The sequence below is a fragment of the Sminthopsis crassicaudata genome, chromosome 1 (assembly GCF_048593235.1).
Source record: "Sminthopsis crassicaudata isolate SCR6 chromosome 1, ASM4859323v1, whole genome shotgun sequence".
Taxonomy (NCBI): Eukaryota; Metazoa; Chordata; class Mammalia; order Dasyuromorphia; family Dasyuridae; genus Sminthopsis; species Sminthopsis crassicaudata.
Window position 1 is genome coordinate 722,761,508 of NC_133617.1, and position 24,031 is coordinate 722,785,538.

Here is a 24,031-nt window from a genome sequence, read left to right on the forward strand (position 1 = left end):
TAGATCAGTGGTGAAACAAGGATGCTTGTTATAATCATTATTATTTAATATTGTACTAGAAATGTTGGTTTTAGCAATAAGAAAAGAAAAAGATTAAATGAATTAGAATAGGCGATAAGAAGATAAAACTATGGCTCTGTGCAATTAATATGATGATACACTTAGGGAATCATCCAAAAACCTACTTTAAATGATTAACAATTTGTCAAAGCTTTGGATATAAAATAAACCAAGGCATTGACTATTTCTTTCAACAACCTGCCCTCTGTAAATTTTATAATTATCCCATCTCTAACTTCATCTAATTCATTTGGGAAATATTTTTAAAAATGAGATAGTGAATATGAACTACCTTGTAAATTGTGAAGTGGTTATCCAATGTCAACTATGATTATTATTGTTTAACATTAGTAATAACAAGAAAATCCTTCAATGTGCAATGATGTAGGACAGATAATAAGCCACATGTGAAAACAAAGGAGCTGAATTAATTCTTTTCATTTTATAAGCCAAATAGAATTATTTTAGATGTAAATACTATTTGAAAACCATTTGCAAGGATATATTTATAGCTTTTTGTTTCCCGAATCCGAATAGAAACTTTAATGTTGTAGAAAATGTGAATATGTCTCATTAAGTTTCCAACCTTACAATGTCTTGAGTTTGGCAGTAAAATAGATTCCCAAAGAATTATGTAATATTGCTTCCTTCAGCATTTCACCATCTTTTAGGCTTATCAAATAATTCTAAAGATTAGAGGAAGTTTATAATATTTGTAGAGGAAACACCATTTAAGTAAGCTGCTTCATAATCTTTAGTCTTCAAGGGTCAGCTCAAAATATATTTTCAATAGACTTTCCATAATTTTCTCCAGTTTTAAATATCTCCACTTCTCCCATTACTTTGCATTTATTTTGTATGTATTGTGTATTTACTTATCTGTGACCATATTTTATTCTCCACCAGAATAATACAAACTCTTTAAAGGCAGGAATAATCTTTTCTCTTTAGCTTTTACATCTGTAGTGCCTGCCTACCACATAGACCACATGGATATTTAATAAATACTTGTTGATTAATTGATTGATTTATTGCAACTATTGTTTTAAATGGAGGTGTTTTAAATACATTAGATATTTTCCCAACACTTTTGTGCTCAGATCCAAGCATTTAAATATTTAAAATATGTTAAATAAAAATTTTCTTCAGTTATGTCTTCTTGGACTATAATCTTCACCTCACATTTGCTAAAAAGAAAAAATTAGTCTAGTGATGGTTCTTTTTCCTTCAGAATCTAAAATTCATTTTTTTCTAGATGTATGAAGACTGAAATTCTAAAGCACTTATGCCATGAGAGTCAGTATAATTGATTTTGGCTAGGTTTAAATTTTTTCTGTCTCATTTGTTGTATGTAAAAAGGTAATATTTTTTTGTCTATAACTATTTTGCTCCTAAAATATGCTGTATTATTGAGCAAAGAGATTTAACCAAGTATCAGTATGTGGCCCAGTTTGGAGATAAGGTGGTAGAGAAACAAAATAATGATATTTTATCCTTTTTACTATAGTCTCTTTTCTTTATTTTTATTATAATTGTTTGTGTTCAAGTATTATTATTAGGTAGCATGAAAATAATCCTAGGAGTTGGGAAGAACTGAGTTAAAAGGGCATGTTAAGGGATTTTTCTGGCTTTAGGAAGTATGATTTGCTATGGTTCTTTGGCTATATGACCTCCTGAAACATCATCTGTTCAATAGGGTGTAAAGAAAAGTAAGAACATAAAAAAATGGTTGTATTCACATACCCCTATAAAGTAAAAAAATGAAATTAAGGTCATATTCTCTCCTCTCTCTCTCTCTCTTCTCTCTTTTTCTCTTTCCCCCTTTTCTCTCTCTCCTCCATTCCTTCTCTCTTTTCTCCCCCACCCTAATTGTTCTCTCAGACTCCCTTGTGCCAGGGTAGAAAATTGAAACATTATTTTTAAGAAAATAATTGGAAATCATCTATGATGTCAGAAAAATCATTATTTACAAATCAATTCTTAGTAGTGTATGATTTCATGTTGCATAAGAATATTTGCTCAGTAACCATAGAACTCTAAAGCATAGGACTTGGCATGGTTTTAGCAAGCAAAATTCTCTATCATTATAAATGTTAATGTTCCTAGTGGAAGGTTGAAAGTGATAATGAGAAAAAATCTATTTTTAATAGCTATAACTTAATGAGAATCATATTTTCCTGCATGTGTTAATTTTGATGATTTAGTAGCATATAAGTTAAATGAAAAAGATTTGAATTAAACTAAAATATGTTGTTTTCTTTCCAAGATATTCTGGAGTGTGTACAATAATATTCCTCCTGTTACTAACCTGCCTCTAAGATGTAGTTATCATTTAATGAGGGGAGAGAGAAGACCACTCTGGTAAGCAAGTCTTATGTAATTTCAGGCTAAAAGTGGGAGGGAAACCACAGTGAAGCAAATAGATTTGTACTGACTTGGAATAAAACCATGACTCTCTACCACTTAAGTCTGAAAATAAAATTTTGAGTTTGTAGTGAAAGAACAACATGCCCACCTAGGTCATCTAAGGCCTTCAGAAAACATGGCTGTTTTCAGCCTTTTCTCCTCAATGCTTTGCATCATTGTCATCAAAAACAAATATTGTTATTAAGCCTTATATTTTAGAGACTTAGAGTTCTTAAGCAGGAGTCTGTGAACTTGTTTTTTTCAATATTGATAACAACATTTCAATATAGTTTCCCTTATTAATCTTATTTTATTTTGTGCATTTAAAATATTATTCTGATTCCATAGGCTTCACTAAGATTGCCTGTGATCTATAATAGAGAAAATGTCAAAAAGTATTGTTTTTGAGAGTTTGGATTAGACATAGTTCCACAGTCTCATGGAGAGACAAGGTAGGATATATGTTTTAAATAAAAAAAATAGACCTCATATGAATTTAAAATATAGAATTATATTAATATCATATAAGATTACTAATGTTATCAGAGAAGAAGCAGTTACATATGGGAGAGACCTCAGAAATCATTAAGTGTTCTTTCCTATCCCTTGCCATTTTAGAGATAAGAAAACAGAACTGGAAAAGTTGCTCAAGATCACACAAGTAATAAGTGTCAAAGGCAAATCTCAAATACAAATCCTTAGACTCCAAATCTGGCAATTTTCAATATAACTCTCTTATTTTTAATCTCCTATCAGACTCCCACACAATCCAATGGATTTTTTCCCCCCATCCACTGTCCCCTTTAGAATCGTAAACCAAACCTCTTCTCAGCCTCATTGTCCTGAATGTTAGCAGAATTTTTCTCACTTTCAATTCAGAAACTATTTATCAAACACCTACTCTGGTTTCAGACAGTGTAAAAGCTGGGAATCCAAAGGCAGAAAATTAGAGAGTCTGTGATCCTTCCTCTTTTCTATTATTCCATACATTCCAGAGGTCATTTGTCTCTTTTTATGTCTATGAATCCTTTTGCAGAATAATATTCTTAAGTGCACAAAAATGCATAGGATTACAAAAGAAAACAATTTTATTTAAATTCAATTATCAAACTATTAAAGAAAAAAACTTCATAGATCTCAGACAGAGAATCCCTGACCCGTTCTCATCAATTTCTTTTGCCCGTGGAGAAAGTGAAATAAAGTTTTTTAAGGGAAGATTCTTTTATTTTGTTTTCTTTTCCAAGGCCATTAAAGTCTATTATTATGTTTATTTTGGCCTTTGTCCTATGCTCTCCACTAAAGTCATACTCAATAACTACCTTGTTAAACTGAACATAGTTCAAATTTAAAATAAATCTAATAGTCTTTAAAAAAAACACAAATAACAAATTTGTGGTTTCATATTCATTATTTTTTGTAGTTCATTGAATATTGGAATGTTTTTTGATGACTGTTAAGTTCATGATAATAAAAAAATTTTTCAGGAAATCTTTGAATGTTTCTTTTTGGTAGGAGGGGATGTGCACAAATGGAGGGAATAGAAAGAGTAGAGGAGCGTCTCTGCTGAAGAAATCACATATAGTTTGATGTAATGAAATGTGTGTACAATGTACACATATATACACATGCATAATACATAAATATACACATGTATGTGTACATGCACGCATACCTTAGACAGATAGTCACTTAATCCACTCATATACTTTTTCAACTTTTTTTTTTTTTTTTTTTTTTTTTTGGTTTTCAATTTAGGGAAGAAGAAAGCAATGCAAAGGGTGGTGTGTGGAAAATGAAAGTCCCAAAGGAAAGCACGGTATGTCTGTACCAGAGCCTTTCTGGAAATGACTCAGCTGGTCCTTTGTTTATTATGTTGGCAGGCAGATTTGTGCCATTCAGAGAAGGATAGTTTGGTTGACTTTGAGTAGAACATAATGATGAAAAACCCCGAATTTCTCTCTTAGCTCTTTCTCTGCCCTATTCTCCCCATCTTGGGAAATCATTTCTCTTCCTCTATAAAGTAGCAATAGCATCACTGACTTATGAAACAGCTTGCAAAACTCAAGGCTGGGCAGGCTGGCATAAAAGGGAATTACTACTAAGAAAATTATTTCTCTCACTTTTCTCAAGTTCCCATATTTTATTCAATTGGCAATATTAAGAAGGTTTTACTCTTGGATTGGTCAAACTTATACTAATTCCATTCTTATTATCATGGGAACCTAAAGATTCTAACCAGTGGCTTTTTTTTTTTTTTTGAAATGGAGGATAGCTCCAATGACTTATAATAACTCTAAATAACACTTTTAAATAATTTCACAGAGTATTTCTTTTACAGTGATTACATTTTCACATGCCCTTTTAAAGCAGAATTGTGTTTTGAATCAGTTTAACATCAAAAAGTTAATGTTTAGGTCTTGGCTCCATCACTCAATTTATGACTTTAAGTTATTTGAAGCCAAGATATTCTTAACCTGGGATCAGAGATCTTTTTTTCCCCTCGATAATGTGATAACAGTATTTTATTTTAATTCTTTTCTAATTGATGTAGTATTGCACACCAGTAATCATTTCCAAATGAGGAAGTCTCAGATAATAAATTGCTTGAGTTTAGGAATTCTCAGCTACAGTAGACTAAACTGACTGGGTTTCTACACTAAATCTGGCATTAATAGTGAGCCTCCAAGACTAGACAGCCACTAGGCTTCTACAGAAGAGCAAAATGGCTCACTTCAGAATGGTGATTGGACATTAGGGCAGGAAATATTGCTATTTAGGAGCTCCAGAGTGGTGCTGGGCCTTGTTTCTGATGGCCAGAATTCTCCCAGTATCCAGTAAAATAGAGGTGACACTTAAGACGTGGAGTTGTTTGCTATGGTGGGGGACATTCAAAAGCAAAACTATAGATGCCTATAATAGAGTTGAGAGTAAAAAAGAAGCATCTCCACATGGGCCCTTATTCATTATATTGAATAAAAATGAACATTAAAATATTACTTTAAGACTTATCAAACCAAAACCAGTCCTTGATAAGGGATAAAAGAAATAATACTCCACAGTCTCACCTTTTCATTGTTTCTTTCATGTATGTATGCTCAAAAGAACTGAAAACCCTCCAGGGACCCATATGTCTGAGCTGTATAGAACCAGATTTATTTGTTAAAGGTGCAAACTATTAGTCAAGATACATTCTTCCAAGTTTTGACTGTTACTTGGCATAAGTATTAAAAAGAAAAAAAATTTAAGGGAAGTAAATAGCAAACTACATAAGGCTTCATAAGCAGAGAGAGAAAGAAGGGGGAGGAGGGAAGGAGGGAAGGAGGGAGAGAGAAAGAGAATGGAAGGAGGGAGATTTATTTTTCATATTTCATTTTTTATTTGCTCAAACATATTAGTAATTGAGTTTTTAAAGAAACTAATGTCTACCTCATTTGAAAGGAATTTCCTCTTCATTTTTTACCTTTCTCCTGAAATCCTTGAAAAAGTTAAAACATCATATGCAAAATCTTAGGTCCTTTGTTTATTATTTGTTTTTTTTAAAATGTGCATTGACTTGAAGAGTATTAACAATTGTCCTTTTGCTACTGCTTCCCCTTTTGGCTTTTTATTTCTGCGGATTCTTTGGATCATGTTAATATTGTTTATATTGTTGTTGCTACTGTATCAGTTGTTCTGATACAGCTTTCTTCACCCTGCATCTCTTGTATATCTTCTCATATTTCCTGATATTATACTTGCAATTACCTGTGGAATTTAATATTCCATTATGGTCACAGTCTATGTTTTCTGGCATTACTTAATCATCATACATTATATAATTTTGTATTTTTTTGCTGTTATATGCAAAGTCACTATGATTTTGGGGATATGTGGTCTGGATGGATTCCCTCTTTCCCTTCCCAATCCCCCCATTCGGTAATATTCTTAGAGTATACATAATGACATTTACATATTAAGTTTTAAGTTAGAATTCACTTTAGTCCTCAAGTTCATTTTTTCTCACCCAGTTAACAGGTAACTGAGCCCATATTTGAACCAGGGTCCTCTGACTTTAGATCACTTTTTTTCTGCTGACTCACATGTATAGTCTTAATAACAGAATCACCAAATTCCTTTGTTTCAGAGGGCCCACTTGGCAACAGGTATCAATAATAATGATTTTTGTTTCATAAGTATACCAGTGCCTTTTCTCTAAGTAGCCAACACTTTTCACAATTCTTAATTAACAAATAGTAACATTGCATTCAATTTCCCTTGAAGCCAAGTGCAACAGAAAATATGAAATGAAAAGGATAATTAATTTTCACTAATCTTAACTTCTCCCTTCCTAATTAATAGTGCTATGCAGAGACACTACCTAGAAACAAATTAGAAGAAAGGCAAAAGTCTTTTTAAAAAATCCTTGATAGTAAATAAAGGGGAATGAGAGTGGGAGAGAACAAGGTGAAAAAAGTACATAGGAGGAACTCAAAGAGCTAAAGGAAAAAGATTTGGCAATAGGGATCTTTACTAGGGATTCTGATTCAGCTTGACTTATTAGACAGATGCCAAGGTCTCTTCTGTCACAAGGCACACAATTATGACACTATCACATACATGTGTCAAGAAACTTAGTGAAATCTTTTTCAGGTAAAATCACAAAGGTACCTTGTTTGATACTTAAAGCCCTTTACAACCTCTCCCAATTGTAGTTTTCCAGTCTTCTTAAATTTTATTCCCTTCTATGTAAGCTGATCCAACGTTTTGGTCTATTGCTATTCTTCACACAAGATACTTCATTTCCTGACTCCATGCATTGGCTATCTCCTATGCCTAGAATGCTCTCCCTCCTCATCTCCAATTCCTAGCTTCTCTAGTTGTTTTCAAGACTCATCTCATCCCTCATCTTTTCTAAAGGTCTTTTTTTATTTCCTCTGCTCTTTTTTCCCTGATCCTGAAGTGATATCTTTCCATTAAAATTGCTTACCATTTACTTTATACACATGTTATAGTTATTTGCATATTGATCACCTCCTCACATACCCCTTTTTGTTTTTGTTTTTTCCCTTTTCTTTATAACCTCAGTACTTAACACAGTGCCTAGAACATAGTAAGTACTTAAGAAATGTTTTTAACTGAATAAATGATTTTGCAAATCAACCAGCTCACAGGAAGAGTTTAGCTTATCCCCAATGGTAACTTATTTACTACTGTGACATTTCAAGACTATGACAGCTTTGACAATAGACACAAAACAGTTAAAATAATCCCCTCTGGTTTCTTTTTCTTTCTTTTCTTTTCTTTCTTTCTTTCTTTTTTTTTTTTTTTTGAAGCCTTTTGTGGAGTTTAAGTTTTTAACATTTAAAAAAAATTGTCCAATGCAAGAAAATCCTTGCAGTTTCAGACTTAAACACAGCAATGATTTGATACTTTTGAAATTAACCCAATAATGAAATTGTTTATATATCTATATCTATATCTATATCTATATATATATATATATATATATATATATATATATATATATATATATATATATATATATATATATATATAAAATATGTATGTTTGGGAGTTATTTTATTTAAGAGCAGAAAACCTTCTAACACACATTTACATATGTATATACACACATATATACACATTCTGGCTTATGAAAGGGGAAATTAAATCTCTCCTAATCTTTTATGAGTGTCACTGACTTTAGCAGTTCTTTTTTCTCAGTTATTCTAAACATGACCAATGCCTTTACTAGAAATTTCTCCTTGCCTCAGTTTACCACAGCTCATTATGATTTCCTGTGTTATAAAATTGCTCTGTTTATGTAATAAGCTTCTCCAGGCTCTTTCCTCTACAATTCTCCACACAGCTGCCAAAGTAATCTCTCCTGTGGACAGATCAAATCACATGATTCCCCTTTCAGAAACATTCAGTGTTATTTTTCTCACTGCCTACTGAACAAAATAAAAACTCCTTAGTTTGGCATTCAAAGCTTCTACAACGTTTACCTCCCACTATTCCTTGAATTCAAATCAATCAATCACCAAGCATATAGAAAAGACCTATTACGTGCCAGGCATTGTCCTTGTCAATGGGCTTATAAAGACAAAAATCAAATAGCCTCTGCCTCAAATAGATGAACTTAATTATTATTATTACCAGGCCTTTTCTTGCTCTCTCCCACCTTTATGTCTTTGCACATCATCCCTAATTCCTGGTATCAAGCTTTCCCTATATTTCTACCTGTTGAAATGTTGTTCAGATACCATACAGCTTCATGAAGTATTCCTTGGTACTGCCTTCTAGACATAACTCTTTTTTTGAACCTCTCACACCATCCTGTTTGACTCCTCCTTCACACTCAAACCCAAACTTACATTGTAAGTTATATGCGTGTTCCTCTGTATATGTGTCCCTCATCCATCCCACTTGTTGATCCCTAGGATAGGAAGAATGTCTTACTTCATCTTTGCAATCCTAGTGTTCTTGCTCAGCATTGGAAGGGATTTAATAAAAGCTGAGTTATTTTAGTATTAAGAATTTTTACCCATCTGACTTCAAAATGTTTGAATTTTCCAAGTGAGCTTGAAAAACTAATGTTTCCTTATAGAAGAGCAACTGAATGGGATCCTGAAATTCATCATCTGAAAATGTGTGTATGTATTTCTCTTCCATGCTAGCCCACAGTTTGGAAAGAGTTGTTGTTAGCAACAATCGGGGAACAGTTTACAGATTGTTCTACAGCAGGTAAAAACAAAAAATCATGGCTCAAACTGCATGTGTGTGTACCTAGTGCTTGGCTTTTGTGTTTGTTCCTTGGCAGAAGTTTTTGTTGGTTTTTTTTTTTTTTTGTGGTTTTTTAATATGATGTTGTTTAGAAGCTGTTTATTTTGTTACTATGTAGTTGGCTTATTTTTTTTTGCATGTAACCAATGTTTTTTATATTATCTTTTTTGGTAGCCTACTGAATGTTCAGAAGTAAAAGAGAAATTTTTATTTAGTCTTTTAACTCTTGTGTGTCCAAATTCTGGAGCTCCCTGTAGACATTTTATCACTTTCCATAAGCTATCTGATTGTCTCAGAAGTTGAACAGTTAAATAAGATTTTATTCAAATTAGTGGTAGCCATCCAAGTTTTTCCATGAAATATAATGAATATTATTCATATTCGCGATTAAGAAATTACTAGAAACATAACAATAGACATAAATGAAGAGACTCTCTTAAATATCAAGCTATTAAAAAACCTGGCAGGTAAAATCTATATACACATAGACAATCAATATCTGTCTTAGAATATAAAATATAGCAACTGATTATTTGCTTCATTTCAATTATTTGTTTCCTGGTTTTAGAAAAAAAATAGCCATAGCTATTTGTATACAATCAATAGGAAACAGAAAGAAAAATTACAATCTACTGAGCTACTAAATTAAACAAAATTGTTTTCATTTTCCTTGTCTCATTTTTTTTAATGGAAAATGAAAAATAAGAGCCAATAGTATCTCCTGAAATATGTGGGAAAGTAAGCTCATTCTCTTGATCTCTCACATTCCCTTTTCCCCTTCCCCCTTTGCCCTCTTGCATTTTCCTGGAGAACCAGTGCAAAGCTTTCATATTCAAGCCACAACTGAGGCTGCAGAGGGAGGGAGGGCTCATTCTCAACTTCTCTCTATGCAGTGTTCTGTGAATTTTTCATCTGGTCCATCTTCTGTGTTCTAGTGATGATAAGTTCAGGACTTTCAGAACCTTGCTAGCTTATTTTTTAAATGCTGAATGGATTTCCCAAAGTCTTGAAGAATGACTAAACATTAGTCATCTAAGCACACAAAAAAGGAGAGTATTTAAGTTCATTTTGAGTCCTCCTTAGATGTTTCATTCAGACAAATTGTGGATAAGTGTATATCAACTGTTTCTCCCTCTTTGGCCTTTAACTCAAGCACAACTGTCTTGAAAAATTATTTTGATAGAATAAAGAGCTTATGAGTTTTCAGATAATTCTCTCAAAAAGAAGGTAGAAACCAGCCATATTCAAGCAGTTTGTAGCTACAACTAATTAAATGATTAAAGTCTTTTGATTTTTTTGGTACATTTATCTCTTAGACATCAACTTAGTTACTTTAGAGATCAGTTGGGTTAAAATGAAATAATTGGCTTAACAGTAAAGAATCTTTATGCATTAACAGAGAATAGTAACTTGGTGAAATGTTTAAAAATATGACTCATGTGTAATTACAAACATGTGAGTCCCTTTGAGAGGCAGTTTTCTGTATGAATTATTTCTGTTTCAGATACTAGGAAAGATGAACTAAGTAAAAAATAGCTGACCAGCTTAAATAAATAATATCTATGGTTACACAACTGTCTCTGGAAATAACACACATTTTATTAAGGTCATGTTTTGCTGGCTAACTCCATGTATAAATAAAATGTATGTTTCCTGGATAGCCAGAAATGCTCTTTCATATAATTTGCTTTATACTTCATGTATAATGTTTGGTGCCCATATTCATGGATGTGATATGCTGAACAAGTAAGAGTCTCAGTCTCTTTCTCTCTCTGCGTCTTTCTCTATGTGTCTCTTTCTCTCTCTTTCTCTCTATATATTTACATGCATGCATACATATTTATACATCTATATACACATATTTGTATATATACATATACATAGTATATATATAATATACAGATTAAATTTAACTGAAAACCTGTCAGCACATTGTTTCTATTTTTAACAAAATCAGAACAATTTGCATAAATAATTTCTTCTATTGTGAAGAAATATGTTATAAAAATTACTTGAAAAGAGGATTATTCCCCCCCCCAAAGTGATAGTTGTTTTATTAGTACCACAAGATAAAAATGCTTTCTCTAAATAAAAATTGTTAGAATAGCAGAACTAGAATATCTCCGTCCATCTAATCTAGTCTAAGATTTTTTTCTGCCTATTTAAAAGAAACAATAGCAAAAAGAAAGACAGAAGAGAAAAACAAAACAGAACATTGTCATATGCCAGCAGAACAACAGGGAGGATTCAAGATCTATAACAATAAATTTCCAGTTCAAAAAAGGATATATAACAGTAGAAGAAATTATATTCACGAGTGTCCATCTTTTCTTTGCTTCCATGTAGGTTGTTCTTTTGTTTCTGTTGCGTATTTTTTTTTACTGCATTCTTTTTTCTCCTTTCACTTCTGCTCACTTCCCCCAAGTAGGCTATAATTAAGTATAGATATATTTCATAGATGTATATTCATACATATATATATTTATTTATATACACACATACAAATACATTCACACCCATCCACAGAGGGCTAAAGTTTCTTTACCTTTTTGTATGTACTTTGGTGTTCTTCTGAAGTCTATAGACTCCTTCTCAAAGTCTTGTTTTCAAATGCATAAAATAAAATACATAGGATTTCAAAGTAAGCCAACTATATTAACATATTTTCTTCTAAAAAAAGGTGTGTGTGTGTTTATATACAACCCCTCCTCTTTTTATTTTTTTTCCCAATGAAGACATTGAGATTAGAGAAGTGAAGTGCTTTTGCCACTTAATACATTTGCTGGCATATAGTAAGTGTTTAATAAAGATTTTTTTTCCCTCCTTCCCAAGGTCATATAGCTCGTAGCCTGGGGCAAAACTAGAACCTAGGTTTTCTAGCCATCAGCTCAGCTTTCTTCCTGCTATATCAATTCTGCTTGTAGCTGAAAGATAAGTACCATTTATTAGGTTCAAATTATTTTTTAAATAAAGAATATAGTGAATTTTTAAAAGGAAATTTTAGAATAAGACTCATTATTTAAATTGTATCTGATTACACAAATAAATTTAGGAAAAACATATGAAAAAATTACTAAAATTTGACACCTGCTAAACAAATCAGGCAAGGTAATGTATAAATTTATCATTTTCTAAATGTGTTGATGCTTGTGTATTTCAGTTTATTAACTAAATGTCCAGTTTTGTGGTGCTGTTTGCAGCACAACCCACTTGTCTTAATGTAATCAAAGTATGCAACCAGAGATATTACTTAAGACTATCACCATTGCATGGGAATAGATAAACTCAAAACTTCCTTTGAGTTCCAGTATTTTCTGTTCAAATCTATAAATATGGAACAAGCGAGCATTATAATAATTATAATAGAACCTCATCCAGTGAGCACTAAATTAGCCCCTTCAACTATCCATAACACTATGTCCCAATAGATTGTGAGATAATAAATCTAGAAGAGGAAAGGACTTGAAAGGGCATCTAGTTAATTTCTATTTTCCCATTTTTCAGGGAACTTAAGTGATTGCTGAGGTCATGCATTAAGCATAAGACATTTGAATTTGAACACAAATCCACTTGTGTTCACACTGCCAATATATTTATCTGTCTTTTAGACATTGTTCTAATAAGTTTGATTACTTGTTTTCCCAATCCACAATAGAAAAGAAATCTTAATTTAAGCATGGCTATGTGAGTAGAAGGTGTTACAAGTAAGCACAGGGATATTAGCTTATCAACTTAAAAATTAGCATCAGGACTCAGAACTTGGGGAAAGAGAGTCCACGGTGAAACAGATATATCCACATCTCAATAGCTCATGAGAGTTTCATTATAACAACTGCTGTCCCTAATCTGCAGTCATCAAGAAGTCATTAACTTCATTATATTTTGTTTAAGATGTCAGGGAAATGTGTGATAAATATTAGAATGGTTTCCACAAAAAATGAATTTAATAATAATAATTTTTAAATGCTTTGATGCTTAGAACAATATTTTTCAGTTATGTGGAGCCCCAGTCCATGACATTGCTGCTGAAAAAAAAGTGCTGCTATAAAATCACTTGTTTGCTAGCTTTTAGCTGATTATGTTTCCAATTTAAAATATAATTAATCCTTAGAGCATATTCCTTTTTTGTTTCATCCATAATTTATGGGCAAAATTATATATTCTGAATCCAAAGATTAACTCATTTCTCTCTTGATCCTGTCTGTTCTCCATGCAGATGATGATGTAATAGGGGTTAGTGTGAGTGTCCGTGATCGGGAAGACGTTGTTCAAGTCTGGAATGTGAATGCTTCTTTAGCAAGTGAAGCAACAGTCTTAGAAAAGATCTATGAACTCTTGCCACACATATCTTTCAAAGCAGTATTTTATAAACGTAAGTACTTTGGTTCCAATTATTCCCTTCTAGGTCATTCTAAACTTTACTTTTAAAAATAGAAGATATATTGTTAATCAGTTAAAAAAAAAAAAAAAGAATCACTTGAGATTCTTATATGTTTAAAAAAAGTCTCCCTAATTCAGACCAGATTTTATTCCTTCCTGTGTGAGTTAGAAATAAAGATACATAAAATATTTGTTACTTTTAAAAATTAAGTCTATCTTATATATGCCATACTCAGTAATGATTGCATTAGATACAAAACTAAGATGGGGATAAATATTTAGTCATTCCTCCCATAAACGAAAATTTAAAATATATAACATTTGTATTATAAGGTGAGGCTAGTTCTAGATATAAAAATGGTTGTATGTTATATTGAAATACTAAACATTCTTTATTATCCATAATTATAAATGCAGAAACTGAAAATGTATTCACTTACTTTGGTTAAAATATGACTACACGTATATATTGACCCAGAATTTCCATTTGAATTTGGATCTATTGTTTATGTATACTTTTAAAGTTCTCTTTCTTATAAAAGAAACAGCTTTGTATATTTTGTTAAAATGTACACAAATGCTGAGTTATAATTTTAACGATAAATTGGAGATTAGAACTGCCCCCTTATTTATCCAGTGAGCAGTGAGTTTCTGGTATGTGTATGCACAAACAATTTTAAGTTTTTTGAAATATTTGAAGTGTTTAAAATATACAAACTTTCAGAACAAATTTCCCCTGTTTTTCTCAAAATTCCACTGCCAAAAGATGGAAGGAGCTTAAAATATAATTTATCAAGATTGGCTGATTGATCAAATCTTCTGTGAAAATAAGAAGCACAAAAGTCAAACTATTCAGGTTCTAAAGAACTCATAGCTATGGTTAAAATACAATGTAATGAGTTTCTTCATTTTAAATGAAGATGAAAAACAAAAAGGGAGTGGTGGGAAGAGTTTCTAGATAAATAATATTCCTTATACTTGGAGCAGGGGGAAATGGTAACTGTCCATGCCTGTTTTATACTATGGATATTATAAAGCTACATTCTTAAAAAAAAAGAAAGAAAGAAAAGTGAAAGTTTATTTTTTACATGTTTTGTCCAGCATGGATTTTTCTTTGACAAAGCAGTTGAGGTAAAGTGATTTGGCCTTGTTAAGTATTTGAATCTGGATTTGAACTCAAGTCCTCTTGACTTTAGGGCCAATGTTCTATCCACTTTGACATCTAAGTTACTGCACTAACATGGATTTAAAAAAAAATCATGACAAACTATTGCAGCAACACTTTTGATATCAGAGTTGTTTTGTTTTTCTTGATGAAATGGGATAGACTATTCTTCCCTGTCCCTTTGGATATTGCTGCTTTGATTGAACCTTACACTATGAAGAGGAGATATTGAAAGGCAAAGTGGTAAAGAGTCCTGGCCTGGGAATCAGGAAACGCGAGTCTTAATCCAGGTTCTGCTGTGTAACTGTGGACAAGGCATTTACATTCCTTGGAATTTAGTTCCTCTAGAAGTAGAGTGTTGTATTAAATGACTTCTAAGGTGTTAACATTCTGTGATTCTATGGTTTGGAGTATTCTAGTTAATCTGAATTGATCTAGAATCAGCAAAATGTAAATTGTTCACATTCATTAAATAATTGGTCAGACTACTTTTTCAGTCCACATTAGTGATCTAATAAGATTGACCATGTGGCAGTATGATTTGCTGCTTAGCAACTAATTGTTGTGCTTGCTGGGGGAAAAAAAAAACAGAATTCAGTTTATTTTTAGCTAATTTAGTCAAGCTGAATGGCCAAACTGAGTATAGATGCCACTGAAAATCATGGCTAAAGACAAGTGTAATTTCTGAGTAGGAAAATCATATTTTAATGGCATATATTAAAATTAAAATATTTCAAATTATCCAGATTTTAATTTAGATAAAATTATTATCATGTTAATGTTGATTAAAACACTAACAATATTTCTGACTCTCTCCAAGATAGATAGTCTTTGCTCAGTAGGATTATCTGCATAATTGTTTGGGAAATATAAGAAATTGCCAGAAATGTTGTTCACTGAGTGATTTGGCATGGAAAAATAGCTTTAGAGTGAACTGAGCACAGGTGACCAGCTTTATGAATGTAGTGTGCAATGATAATACTTTTTGTTCTGGGTTCAAGAACTCAAGAATTGACATATTCTGGATATATTAGAAATCATACACACAGAGAAGAGTGAACTGATATTTATTTGAGTCAGCCAGTAAGTCTGAAAGGAAATTTTATATAGATGATAGATACCTAAATGGATGGAATGGATGAATAAGATAGATAGATAGATAGATAGATAGATAGATAGATAGATAGATAGATAGATAGATAGATAGATATAAAATCTGGCAAGATTTCACTGTAAACAACTTTTATTTTCAGGTCTAACTCTGCTTTTTAATCATAGAATTCATGTTAGGCAGAAGTCTTAGTTTATACTCAGCTTGTATTGAAGAATGGAAGGGAAATCTCTGTACAGAAAGTAGGAAGAATATTTCTATACTATCTTTCTATGCAATTTATACATCAGTCAATCAATGAGCATTTATCAAACATTATATGATAGGTTATATACTAATCATATTATCTATATTATCCATGTATAGTTTTCAGCCAAGATATTTTTTATTGAAGTACAGATCTGAGTTAAAGCAATTTCAGTAGAAGCCCTGACAAGTCTAAGAAGGGAGGAAGTAAAAAAGGAGAGAACAAAGGAAGTAATAAAAAAAAATGAGGGAGGGAAGAAGGGAAAGAGGAAAGGAAGAAAATGGCTAAATAGACAAAGCTGTGAAAATACTTAGTTTTAAAATATAGTATTCATAAAGAATGAGGTATGAATAGTTAAGAGAGACCTAGGAAAATTTGCAAGAAATGATGCAGAACCAAAGAAACAATACAAACACTGAAGACACACTAAAATCAATGTGAAGAAACTACAACATTTTAGTCAATTACAAATGTCACTGTTTGGGCATATAATCAAAGTTAAATAGCATGCATCTCACTCCTGTAGTTAATTGAAAAACTGATTTAGAGGAGTGTACTTTACAAAGTAGGATTTTGTTTGCTGAAAAGTAATTGCTGAGTATAAATAGTGTTTCAGCAAAATGACCAAAAAAAAAGTAGGGCATTTAACTGAATTGCATAGACATGACAATTGAAATGTTCAAAGTTGGAGTTCTGTATCTGGAGTCTGTGAGACTTAAAATTACCCTCAGAAGAATACAGATCTTGAGGTAACGCACACTTTTCTACACTAGTTTTTTTAAGGAGTGAACTGAGGTTAAGATTAAAATAATTTTCAAGGTTCAAAGAAGTCAAACAGTAATAGACATGAAAAGTTGTAAGGTATTTAGATTGGGAAAGGAAGGAAAGATTCACCATTTTGCCTTTGCAATAGTGTAAAGGGTTTGGGCTGATTAACTATCTTAGTTTTAGTTTTTAAATGACCAGTTGGCAGCTCACCAATCCTAGCTTCCTTCAATTCTCAACTCAAAGCCCACCTTTGCCTATCTTCATCACTGGTAGTATTTCCCCTCTGAGATTAGCTCCAGTTTACATGTCTTTTACATTCATTGTTATTTGTATGTTGTCTCTCTCTTTAGATGACAAATACTGCTTCTGCATTTCTTTGTATTCCCAGTGTTTTGCACAATGCCTGGCACCTTGTAAGCACTTAGTAAATTCCTGTTGACTTCTTTCGTTTGTATTGACCAGGGCACTTTAAAGTGTGGAATCCCAAAGTATGAAACTAAATTGGTTGCTATGATTTCTTCCCCCTACCTTGGCATAGCTTTGAAATGTTGTTACCTACCCGTAAAAGATAAAAAATCCAGTTGTCTGGCTTTGTCATTTGTCTTTAGATTTAGGAGCTGCCCTCCAGGTCATAAATTTTCTAACTAGGCACTTGACTCAGGAGGAAATGTTGTAAACCTTAGTTCTAACTTTTTTCATTTAAAAATGTAAAACATGTCATCTTATCAAGTTATAGAACACAATTGTCAACTCCTCCCCCATATTAGACACTGGAATTAGTAAGTAGGAGGAAGTCTAAAGATGACCAGCATCATAGATTTTTTTTTTCCTGTAGAGAATGAAGAAGAAAAAAACTTCAGTGCAAAAAATGTATTATTGAATTCTGATTGAGCAACATAATTATTTTTACTATCTCATGTTGTTTTTTTAGATTGTTTTTAGTTTGTGTTTTAAAACAAGACTTTACAGTATATTGACTATGCTGGGATTTTTTTTCTGATATATTCCATGTGACACTTTTTAATTTGTGAATCTCACTTGGAGCAACATATTTTCTTCATCATCTTGTCCAGTCTTAGTTTCTTGGACACAGCAAAAAGAATCAGACAGCATTACTATTGTTTCCTTATGCTTTGTTTTTTTTTTTTTTATTTTAATTACATATCCCAGGAAACAAATGCATTAGTGAACAGTTACTGGGGAAATGGTATTTGAATTTTCACTGACATTTTAAAATTAAAATAAAATGCTTAGAAAAGGTTGCTCCATCATTCATTTAAATTTTTTGTTTTCTTTCTCCTTTTCTTCCTGCCCTTTTAGCCCATGAAGAACATCATGCTTTTGAAGGTGGCCGTGGAAAACATTAATTGCACTCTGTACAGAATTCTTTGTCCTTGCTTGTTGGTTTTGGATCTGATTTAAGCAGGAGGGAGAGTGGAGAAAAGACTTATTGGAGCAAGATGCTGCCATTTTAGATGTGTTTTTCATCCTCTCAGATTGGGCAATTAGCTCTCCAACTTGCAGGTGGCAAAGGATTTGTGTTGACTTCTAACGTGATATTACTTGCTTTGGGCCTTTAAGATTCTTTCTCTGTAGTTTTCATTCTGATTGTTTTTTTCTTCCATCTTCTTATTTTCCCTTCAATCTAATTATTGTTTTACATAGACTTGTCTCCTTGAGGTACAATGTTCTGGTTTCTCTTAAAAGGGCAAATAGGCACAGCCCTGACAATGCTGCTCTTCCCGATCATGTTATCCATAAAGGAGACTGGCTTGGGGAACCAGGCATTTTAAATTTTTTGTTGTGAAACATTCCTATCAAAATTTTTTTTGCTCATTATTTTTGTTTCAGGAGAAAGGGAAATTGTACTACATGTTCTAACATACAAAGTGGACTGATTTTGCACTGACGAGTACATGTATTGGTGGGTTCAAGGTTCGGAATTAGGGGAGTTTTGTTTTTATACAAAATATAAGATCAAGAAATGATTTATGGTGAATACCATGAGTACCTTTTCATATTGATCCACTCTGGAAATATTTTTAACCAGGACCTCTTTTTGGTTTTTTGAAAGCATTTCTTAAGAGTAGAAGAGGGGGCTTTACTTCAGTAGGAAACCCGATATTCCTTTTGAAAAAGGGAGGTGATAATGTAATTGCTCTGAATTAAGTTTGTTGCCTTCTGAATTTGGTGTGTAGGTAACTACTTAAGGTTTTTCAAATCAATCCTAACGCATTTTGCTAAATGGATTCTCATTTTTAATTTGTGTTCTGTGTAGTTTCACATTATTGACAGTACTCTAAGGGAGGTGGTTTGTTTTTTTTTCCTCCCTTTTTCATTTAGGAGCAGGAAGTTAATTCTCATTTGCAGTGTAAATGTGAATATTTACAAAGTTGAACTCTGAGTGCATTTTATCTATATTAATTATTGGAATTGTTGATATATTTTATTATATTACCAAAGAACTATTAATTTTAGCTGTTTTGGGGGTTTTGTTTTTGTTTTTGTTTTAAATAAGAAACTGCAGAGTAGAAGCAAATGTATAGGCTCTTCTTCCCCCCACTGAATGACATTAGTGTTTTCACTTGGGAATTGTTCATATTGCACTGAAATCCATATCTTTTTTCTAGAAAGTCTTTGTCTATACCTACCTGGAAAAAGCACAAGAATTTTTGGTGTGCTTTTTTTTTTAAACTGTTTCTTTCTTTTACTGTATTTCAGGATTATTGGCAAGTAACACAAGGTTATAAATCTTGTGACAGGGCAAAGGATTCAGCAGCACTGTTTTGCCCAATATTTCTAACTTCTCTTTGCAAAGTTGAACAGCAAAGATATGACTTAAAATAGTCATCAGAAATATATGTTTATGAATAAATAAAATTTTCCATTTAACATTTTTAGAATTCCAGCTGTATTTATAAATAATAAATTGCTCAGTTCACTTACATTATCAATAAAAAAAAAACTTTCTAAAATTGAGTTGCTTCATTGATTTCAAATTGAAATATAAAGTGTTAATAGGCCTGTTTTTCTGAAAACAAGGAACTGCTTATATAATAAATTTACTGACATTCAACTTGTTTCTTAATTTTTCATCAAGCAATTATATGACTCTTATGTCCAAAAGAATAAGAAATGTATCTTTTATTAATAAACTGAACCTGAAGTATTTTTACTTTTAAATATATGTATCTGTGTTAAGGGCTGCACATAGGTTTTCTAAGTAAAAAATAGTAATATTAGCCTTAATTTTTGGTAGTTCCTATTACTTCAGTTAAAAAACATGACTTTGGCACATTAAACGGCTTTTTGGCCAAATGAACTTTAGCAATTGTTTTAGCACCTCTCAAAATTAGTGGTTGTTAAAAAGACTTTAATTTACATAATGTTAAGAACCTATCATCTTAATTACCTTAGAAGAGGATTTTGTTAAATTTTACTTTGGAAATTGTTTTAATTGAATATTTGGTTCATAATATCCTTTGAATGAGCTAAGCTGATTTAATCAGTTTTAAAACCTCTCATTAACTTCCTAGATTAAAGGAGAGAATGATATGTAGAGATGCAAGGAAGCATTTTGTGTGGTTTGTGCCTTTCTTTTTAGCCTCTTTTGCTAATCTTCAGCCAAGTTGAAGTGATGACTTTTATTAGAATTCTGATATTTGTAGCCAAGTCATTGAAGGTGCCAAATCCATAACTACCCAGGCTCTAAAATTCACTTTCTCCAAAAGCCCATGGAAGCAAATGGCTTTGCAAGTAAGCATATGTTGCCTTGGACTTTCTTTGAATTCAAAAAGCTGCATTTCCCCCAAACCCCTCCACAGAACAAGACCAAAGATTTGTTTATTACTCACAATTTCCCATAGGTACTCCTGCAGCAGTAATATTTTAAGTCCTGGTCCCACTGCATCCATTATTAATCTAAACACAATATACAGGGTAACAGTAAGATATAGGCAAGACACCAATCTAACATCGTCAAAATAGCCATGAATTTGGAGCCACAAACATGGGTTTGGATCCTATTTCACTAATTCACTATATAACTATGGGTAGACCATTTGGCTTTGTTGTTGTTCAGTCGTGTTTGACTTTGTATCCCCATTTGAGGTTTTCTTGGCAAAGCTACTGGAGTGGTTTGCCATTTCCTTCTCCCGCTCATTTTACAGAGAGAAATTGAGGAAAATAGGGTTAAGGGACTTGTCCAGGGTCACACTTAGTAAACGTCAGAGGCCAGATTTGCATTCACATCTTCATGACTCCAGACCCAATGTTCTATTTACTGTGCCATCTTGCTGCCCCACTTGGGTTATTCACCTGTGAAACATATGCAATCTCACACAATTATTGTGAGAAAACTTTTTTAAACATTTAAGTGCTATAGAGATGTCAGCTACTTTTGCTATTTTGAAATGTTTCTCCTACAACAAGGATTGGGACAACCTTTAAAGTCAGATGATAAATTGGATTAAGAAAACTTTCTCCTTCAGTTTTGCTTCTTGTCAATATAATAGGCTGAATAAACCTAAAGTGTATCAGGAGCCTAGTAGACCAGTTGTGTCAGACTTGAATAGAAATGGATTCTTGAAGGATATACGTTGACTTAGCCACAAATTCACTTTATATTGTGTTTTTATTTATTTAATTATAAATTTCCTACTTACATTTTAATCTAGGGAATTTTGCAAGTTTGACACTTCTACAGCAGGCTATTAGAATTAGATCCTGGGTTCAAATCCTGGATCTGCTACTTTATTCAGTTCAATTAAACAAGCACTTATTAAGGACTTATTGAGTGACTGGTTCTATTCTTGGAGCTGAGGATGCAAAGACAAATATCCACAAATTACTACAAGCTTGCTCAGGACTGACTTTCTGGCCCTTAATTTCCTTATTCATAAACTTAAGTAGGTAGACTAGGTGAACCAGATACCTTCTGGGATGCAGGGGAGCATCCATGGGTTTGGTGATAAGTAGAGAATAGCTACCCTAAGAGTCAATGTCTATATCATGAACTGAAATATAATGATTGATCCAATTTCAGGTATGATTTGACCAAAATAACCATACATTCTGTTTTTACTCTAATCATTTCAGATGCCTTGGTGACAGTCAAATTATTTGTTCATTGGACATATTTTTTTCTGTATGATCTTAAAATGGAATATTATACTGCATTGCAAATCTTATTAAACAATTGAACATTACAAAGAAAAAAATTGGGATTAGGGACATGGAAAAAACAGTCATAATTTATCCTGAGAATTAACTATGTAAAAAATTACACAGAACTATTATGATATAAAATACTTTGCATACATTAGTAGGCTATTTGTTAAGATGAGTGGCGCAGTTCAATTATCAGCCCCATTTTACAAACTACAGAAACTGAGGTTCTGAGAGGTTTTTACTTGACCTTGAAGACACAGCCAGGAAATGTTTAAGGCTAAATTTGAACCTGTCTCATGACTCCCAAACTGAGTAGCCTCTGGTCATTAGTTACAATTCAGTAACCAACAAGAATTAATCCTGGAATCACATCATTCCACAGAAGATTTCCTCTTTCTTAATTGATCATAGGATCATTCCTTAAGAGCTAGAACAGATATTCATGCCCAACTAGTTCAATGTCTTCATTTTTCAGATGAAGAAATTGAGACACAAGAGAAAGCATTTGCCCAGAATTACACAACTGGTGTCAGAAGTGAGACTCAAATCCCCATATCATCCTAATTCTAAGTCTCTCATTCTTTGCATTTCAGTAAAAGAGAAAACTTTTAGGGATGCAATTAAAATGCAGACAAATCAGCAAGTTCCTTGCAACACATTCTGAAAAAGTGATCTGGAGCACCTAGAGAAATTAAGTAATTTAGGTCTCAGAGCAGGAGAGAAATTGTTCCCAAGTCTTTGTGACTAAGGCTAATTCTTCCCATTAATCCTCAATATCTCCCTCCTCTTTGTTCTTATAGGAATCTAGTCTCTGGCTTGATTTGGGAGGAAATTTTCAGATTGAATTCTTCTAAGAAAAAAAGTTATTTTCATGTAATATAGAACTAAAGGTTAATTCTATGAGAAAAAAATTCATTATTAGAATTCCTTCCTAAGGAATACTCAGAAAGGAGTTGGATGGAGACATACTTTTACAAACATTTTTGATGATATGAGGTCAATCTAGAGCAGTTCTGACCATTGAAGTTTCCAAGAGTGAAATTTAATATCTCTGGGACTCATTTTCTTCATCTGTAAAATGAGAGATTTGGTCTGGTTGGTTTCCCCTTGCTCCTGCTGGTCAGGTCAACCTAATAGAACTGGGACCAAAAATACCTCGGAGACACAGCCAGAATTAAAATGTTTATTCACCTAAAGTCTAAACTAAGTTACTTTTTACATTAAAGTATATTTTGTTATTCTTACACTGTTCTCTATGCTTAGAATGACCTCCTTTGCCTTTAACAAGGCCTTTTGAATTCTTCAGCATCTTTTAAAACCTAACCCAAAGGCCAGTTTTCCCATTAAGCTTTCTCAATTTCCTTGTAACTCCATTATGCACTAATACTTCAGTGTTGTATCTTAAAGTTCTCTGTTTTGTCTTACTGAACCTTAAGCTCCATGTGGGTAGAGACTATGTTACTACATATACTATGCATATAACACATACATATTATGTGATTATTATGTTGGGGGCCCTAAAGCATGCATCTAAATACTTTCTTCCTCAATATTTGCACAGAATAAATACAATAATATTTTTGTTGAATGAATGAGACTGTTCAGACATTAAAATGATAAAGAAAAAAACATAATCTTTTATTTTACAACTTTCTATTATTTTCATTTTGTCTATCCTTATATTATTTCAAAGAAACTCCTCAATCCCCATCAAATTACTTTGTTCAAATCTGTATTTCCAATGCTTCTCTGAGTGTTGAGGAACCTGCCATTACTTAGGTGTGTAAGACAATACTCATTAATAATAACTTTATATCTGGGGTCACAATAAAATGTTCTAGGAAATTTCTGCAAGTATACAATATAAAGTCCTTTATATCTTCAATATGGAGTAGTAGATCCTATTTTCTATATATTATTTCAGTATTTTTAGAGGAGAAAATTAATGTTCAGAAAAAGT

At 32.3% G+C, this 24,031-nt stretch overlaps 1 protein-coding gene across 2 annotated transcripts in view; it reads left to right on the top strand.

Annotated features, from left to right (window-relative positions):
- EIF4E3 (eukaryotic translation initiation factor 4E family member 3) overlaps positions 1 to 19,877 on the top strand; it is a 48,208-nt gene extending 28,331 nt beyond the window's left edge. For both annotated transcript variants that reach the window (XM_074284102.1, XM_074284101.1), the window contains exons 3-7: positions 2,327 to 2,421; positions 4,222 to 4,282; positions 9,126 to 9,192; positions 13,448 to 13,603; positions 18,223 to 19,877. In XM_074284102.1, the coding sequence (XP_074140203.1) occupies positions 2,396 to 2,421; positions 4,222 to 4,282; positions 9,126 to 9,192; positions 13,448 to 13,603; positions 18,223 to 18,269 (357 nt within the window). In that variant the 5' untranslated portion in view covers positions 2,327 to 2,395 and the 3' untranslated portion in view covers positions 18,270 to 19,877. The remainder of the gene's footprint in view (positions 1 to 2,326; positions 2,422 to 4,221; positions 4,283 to 9,125; positions 9,193 to 13,447; positions 13,604 to 18,222) is intronic.
- The last annotated feature ends 4,154 nt before the right edge of the window (positions 19,878 to 24,031 follow it).